The 6,000-nt window shown below is 48.4% G+C and overlaps 1 protein-coding gene across 1 annotated transcript in view; it reads right to left on the reverse strand.

The window, feature by feature from the left end:
- Nucleotides 1-1,902, reverse strand: part of LOC135400809 (uncharacterized) — a 36,437-nt gene extending 34,535 nt beyond the window's left edge. Inside the window, exons 1-2 of the mRNA XM_064632735.1 lie at nucleotides 1,854-1,902; nucleotides 1,674-1,724 (exon numbers count right to left, since the gene is read on the reverse strand). Coding sequence (XP_064488805.1) covers nucleotides 1,674-1,715 — 42 coding nt within the window. The 5' untranslated portion in view covers nucleotides 1,716-1,724; nucleotides 1,854-1,902. The remainder of the gene's footprint in view (nucleotides 1-1,673; nucleotides 1,725-1,853) is intronic.
- Nucleotides 1,903-6,000: the final 4,098 nt, after the last annotated feature.

Raw genomic sequence — 6,000 nt, forward strand, 5'->3', positions numbered from 1 at the left:
GTATTCCACGTGGACCACTGACCACGGTGTCGAATACCCCACGCGAAAAAGTGGTGTAGTTTGGCTGTCATTCGATGGAATAGATGACAAGAGCAGACGACGGACGTGAGAGCACTCCGGAATTATCTGTGGAAAACCGAAAAAAACGCCGCTCCATAAGGACTAATGAGGGCGCGACCTTGAGAAAAGGAATGCCGCGGCTGTGCAGGGACCATAGTCTCGTAAAAGTAATCGAGCTCGATTACTTTGTGCCTCGTCTGTCATTGATCGTTCGTTACGTGAAGAAGCTGTGAAGAACATAAATGAATGTCACGCGCCCTCAACAGGTAGTAGAGTTCTTGATCCTGTGATCTTCGTGATGAAGTAGATGAAGAGTGTATGATCAAGTGATCGACTATTGGTTGAGGGCGCGTGACATTCACCTCATATTTTTACGACTGCTTAACGTAACGAACAATAACAGGCGAGACACAAAGTAATCGAGGTCGATTACTTTGACGAGAATAGGGCCCCAGAGGTCTCATAGAGTTACGAGGTGTCTAGACGGCGCCTTTCCTCCTCTGATTGCCGCGCTTTCACTCTCCTTTTAGGGAGCGGCATGACGCCGTAGGAGCTTCTGCGACCCCGCTGAAGCAGTGCTGATCTATAAGGTTCGTTTATGTAATATCTAAGCACTTTTCGGAAAGAAAAAAAAGAACCGGGTAGGTTGTCAGCCAATGCCGAACATAGTGCTATCGGTTTCATAGATGGGTTTCCGGATGCGACTGTCCGTTTAAAGGAACCATACGTTCAACATTAGAGAGCTTACGGCACTTCACCCCAAGTTATGCCGAATAAATTTAAAAGAAGGCCGTTTTCATGCGATGTGAGCGTGCATTCCAAGTTTTGAAGCAAAGAGGGCAATACATGACATTCTCGGGTAAACATAAACAAGCCCCCACACTTCCGGTGCCACGAAGACTTCCGGTCCATCCGCGACGAAGGACGCTCGGAACCAGCCGCCATGTAGACTTCGCTTTCGTGATTATTTCGAAAAAGGGGGGCGTACGTCTTTTTGTGGCAGCTTGAATTGCCACAAAAAAGGCCTATACGACCCTCTCTCTCCTCAAATCAGAAGCGATAACGATATCAATCAGTGGTTGGCGGAGAGCGTGTTTGCTGTGAAACCGCATGTCGTTTTGGCAAGACGGCATATAGACACGTGTACAAAATCGGCAATACCGAAACTAATCCGGCTTTTTTCTTTTTTTATAAATTCTATGTTAGAGCCGCGAAGCAACTGTGATGGCTATGAGTGGCGTACACACGTGGACAGATGGAGAGACGACAACCGGAAGGTGTGGGGAACAGGGGAGGTTAGTATACGTCCTGGTCTCGGCGTGGAATGCGGTCACCCTACACCACGGTGCTACACCACGGGCGTGCTACACCACGGAAGCTGGTATCCGGCTTGTGAGGTTATGTTGAGTAACTCCGCCTGTGAAAGACCGAGGGAGGGATCACGTGCTTACGAGAACCAATAGCGCACGCTCCTCCGACGTATTTCTTTCTCAATACTCTGTCATTCAGTACAGGGCGTGCATGACGCAATCAACCCCATCTATGAATCCCCCCCACCCGCACTAAGTGTCAGAACCCATTCAGCAGCACAAAAGGGCTTCATACATACTTACTAATGATAGAGAAATTAGGTTTGTGAAGATGATTCGCATCATCCTGAAGAACTGGAATTAGCGTTGGCATAACATACATATTAGTGAGAGAAGACACCTATATGTGAGTAAAAGCTAGCTATGCAACATGACACATATACCTTGGAATATAGCTCCGTACGTATACCGATGAGTCTTTACCTGCTGTCGGAATGCGTGTGCTAGTTGATGAAACACTTCAGAATGCACCGTGCACTACAGATAACTTCTTCGCCTTCTTCGTTCCTTAAAAGATGGCCGTGAGCCATCTAAGGGAGATTGGCCAGGGAGATTGTATTTCAGGGCTGTCGTACGCGAAACGTGTTATTCATTTGTTGTTCCTTACCAGCGCTCGTGGCCTATAGTGGTTACGATTGGTTACGACGAGTTCGAAACTCGGCGCCGGCTGTGCTGTCTGGGTGTTTTCCCTAGGCTTCCCTCGGGCGCGACAAATGTCGGCACAGTTCTATGGGAAGTCGGCCCAGGACGCACAGTCCCCCTGCCATAGTCGTGACGTTGCCCGCCTGAGTGTGGCCGACGACGGCAAACAGATCCATGCATCATCACCTTCATCTTCTCCAACTCACATCCCTTTCGGAGCAACCATACTGTTGTTAGATCAATAACTGGACCAATATTTTCCGGGATAAATGTTCAGGTATCTGCTCGCCATTAAGGCACTCTGCAGCTGCGACGGGAAAGGTCCTCAAAAATTGTGAAATTTACCCATAAGGTGAGTGGGAAAGGTCTTGTTTACATACATAACAACAAGTTGTTTTTTGTATTCATAATTAACTGTGCGGATATCTGGGTCATCACGTAGCGTGGGTGACTAAACCATATAGTGGAAACCAGTGTTCAGATACCGGGGCAAAGTACACAACCAGTTTGACACCTTGGTACGATTGAGAAAACGTGACTTGTGCACTTATTGCGGGTTCCCCTACAGTTTAGCGAGCCTGATTTTAGAGAATAACGTTGTAGAGGAGAGAGTATAGTCTTTAACGAAATACGTTTCAGCGAAATAAAGTCGATCGTTTTAGAGAACACGGCTCTCACGAATGAAATTTTGGTTTCGGTTTCAGCATATAGTGAACGAACCAAAAGAGTCTAGTGTTTCTACTATGACCTAGTAAGTGTTTTGTGTTTGCGCGGCGATCTTTCATTTATCTTAGAATCAATTGCACTGTCATTGGTAGAAGAATGCCGATATTTGGTAGCTTTCTTTATGTTATGCAAAGATTTTGCGAGAAATTTCGTTCCCCCCCCAGAAGCTTTTTCTTTTTTTCTCTTTCAAATATTGTGCAACGGTGCGTAGATAAAATAGCATACTGCAAACGTATTTTTATTCGCGATGTATTAATTTTTGCGAATCGCATTTGGGAAGTTATTCGGGAGTATTTAATTTCGCGATACCAGGTCTGTTTCCTTCAGCGGGATCAATGTCAAGCTGTGTTTGCGAGTACAATTTTTCGCGATTATTTTAGCGGTCGCGAAATTCGCGAAAATTAATACATCGCGAATAAAAATACGTTTGCAGTATTCGCAGACAAGCTGGTATGGCAAGATCCATGACGACAAAGCCTGAGCTTGGGCACAATAACAAGTGTGTAAAGTAACACAACACAACACGTGCGCAGGTACTCTCTTGTATACTCATATCGTTTCGTCTGATGGATAGACGACGTACACTGTGAGAGAAAGGTATAAATAAGGTGTAATAATGGGCTATTATACCTCCTTTATACGTTCCGCTTCAGATGTATACCTTTGGGGGTATAGAAGAGGTACACAGGGTCGATTTATACATCCAACATTGCACAAGGGTGTAAAAGAGGTATAAAGCAGGCCTAATGTAACATAAGTATACCTCATCACCAGCGTGTATCCCGGTGTATACCATGTGTAACGTATAGATTACCCAGACGGTAGAGGTGAGATTGCTTACGCCTTCACTTGCGCAAAGTGTTGCATCCCACCATTTTTTGGGGGGATGGTATTATCAAAGCTAAACAGTAATTTAATTAAGAAACACAGACATCAGTACAGTAGTATTTGAATCCACGGTGCGGGTTTACGGCTGCATAATATCTGTACCTGCAATAATTAAGTCTAGCCGTCCTCACCCGTAAAGTCGCTTATCAGGGGTGCTAGAGTCGTCGCAAAGTTCACAACTGAAGAAAGTTCAGCAGATGCGAATGTAGGAAGGAACGCAAAGACCAGGCAATGCCAGCGAACAAGACAGGTTTACTGTGCGGGTGGGCAGTGCAAAGTCAGCTAAGAACTGAGGCACGCGACAAAGTGCACGCACGCCCACAGTAGTTGTCGCTCTCTTCTAACAGATATAACGCCCTCTGCTAACACCTCCCCTCGACAACTAGGGCTTAATAAGGCCCATGCGCTCTCTGATGGTCTCGAAGTGCTGTCGTGGAAGAGGCTTCGTCAACGCGTCGGCAACCATCTCGCCCGTTTGACAATATTCGAACTCGACGTGTCCGCGTTGCACCAAGTCTCTGAGGTGGTGGTGGCGAACGTCGATGTGTTTCGTTCTCGCGCTCAGACCTTCTCCAAGGCAAGCTTGATGCAGCCTTGATTGTCTTCAAGCATGCGAGTGGGCTCAGCCAGACGGTGACCAAAACTTGGCAAAAGGTGTTGTAACCTGGCTCTCCCTCCGTCTCCCGGAGTCTCCCATGGCTTGAGCCAGCAAACGAGACGGAGGCAACTGGTGAAGAGCGCAGCCTGGGCCCATAACCTTGGTAGCAGAGCGTTGTTACCTGTAACGTGGCAAACGGGAAACAGGTATCTTCCCAGGGTGTTGGTGACGGCATCCTGCACTGTAGAGTATCCCCTTCAACAGTGAAGAAGGTTCGTGTAAGAAATGTGCTCTACGTACCCTCCTTGGACAGCAACCTTCTATCTGTTAAGAAGTTAACGGAGCTCGGCAACGTGGTGTCGTTTTGCGGAGAAGAGTGCACCGTCACAAAGGGCAAGGTTGTCGTTGCTACAGGGAAGATTAACCGTGACCTGTACCGTCTCTCGACAGCTGGAAAAGAGATGGCGAACCTCACGCAAGCGTCGGACCACCGGAATTGTATCCATGTGTGGCATCACCGATTAGGGCACCGGGGTGCTGATGCGGTGAAGCGTTTGCATACGGATAGTCTAGCGGATGGAATCGATGTCGAAGCCTGCAACCATGTTCTCAAATGCACTAGTTGCATAAAAGGCAAAATGAAAGGAGCATCATTTCTAAAAGCGAGCTCTTCTCGAGCTCAAGCAGTTCTGGACTTAGTGCACACTGACGTCTGCGGGCCTATGAGGGTTCTTACACCAAGTCGGAACCGGTACTTTCTTACACTCATCGACGACTTCTCCAGATACACCATTCTCTACCTCCTGAAGTCGAAGGACGAAGTTGCCTCGAAACTTGAAGAGTACCTGGCGTTCGTGAAGAACGAATTTGGAACTTACCCGAAGGTCCTACGTGCGGACAACGGAACCGAATATACTGGCGGCAGAACACGGCAGGTTCTGCGTTGCCGTGGTGTAGAGTTACAGACCACTGTTCCGTATAGTCCCGAGCAGAACGGCGTAGCTGAACGAAAGAACAGAACTTTGCGCGAGAGCACACGAAGTATGCTCTTTGGGGCGGACTTGCAAGAGACGTACTGGGATGAAGCCGTCCTGACCGCTTGTTACCTTCAGAACCGTCTTCCTGGTAAGGCCGTCGACAAGACCCCGTATGAGTTGTGGCACGAAACAAAACCCAATCTAGAGCACCTGCGAATGTTTGGAAGTCGAGCATTTGTGCATGTCCAAAAAGACAAGCGCGGAAAGTGGGATTGTCGTGCTGTCGAGGGCACTCTACTTGGGTATGGGCGAGCTCAGAAGGGATACAGGATCTTGCTCAAGGGCTCTCACAAGGTAACAGTGACTCGAAGTGTGGTCATTGACGAGAGCCCAGTCATGGAGAAGTTCTGTTTCGAGTCGTTACTGAGCAAGCCAGCGCGTCCTCACCCCGCGGAATACCGAGGTGACCGCACCAAGTATGGCCCGAATACGACTCGGAGCGGAAGCGTTTCTGAAGAAAGTGAGATCGAATTGGAGTTGTGCTCGGGCTCACCTGAGACGCAAGACGGAGCATACCATGTCTCTCCCTCTCTCCCACGGGGGATGAGACCGCCACAGAAGCGCCAGGACCTCGACGGTCAGCAAGGAGCAACAAAGGCGTCCCTCCAAGTCGCCTCACATATGTTGCTCAAGCGACAGTTCCTGCAGACCCGGCGAGCTGGAGGGAGGTGCAGATGTT

Source organism: Ornithodoros turicata, chromosome 1, assembly GCF_037126465.1.
Source record: "Ornithodoros turicata isolate Travis chromosome 1, ASM3712646v1, whole genome shotgun sequence".
Lineage (NCBI taxonomy): Eukaryota > Metazoa > Arthropoda > Arachnida > Ixodida > Argasidae > Ornithodoros > Ornithodoros turicata.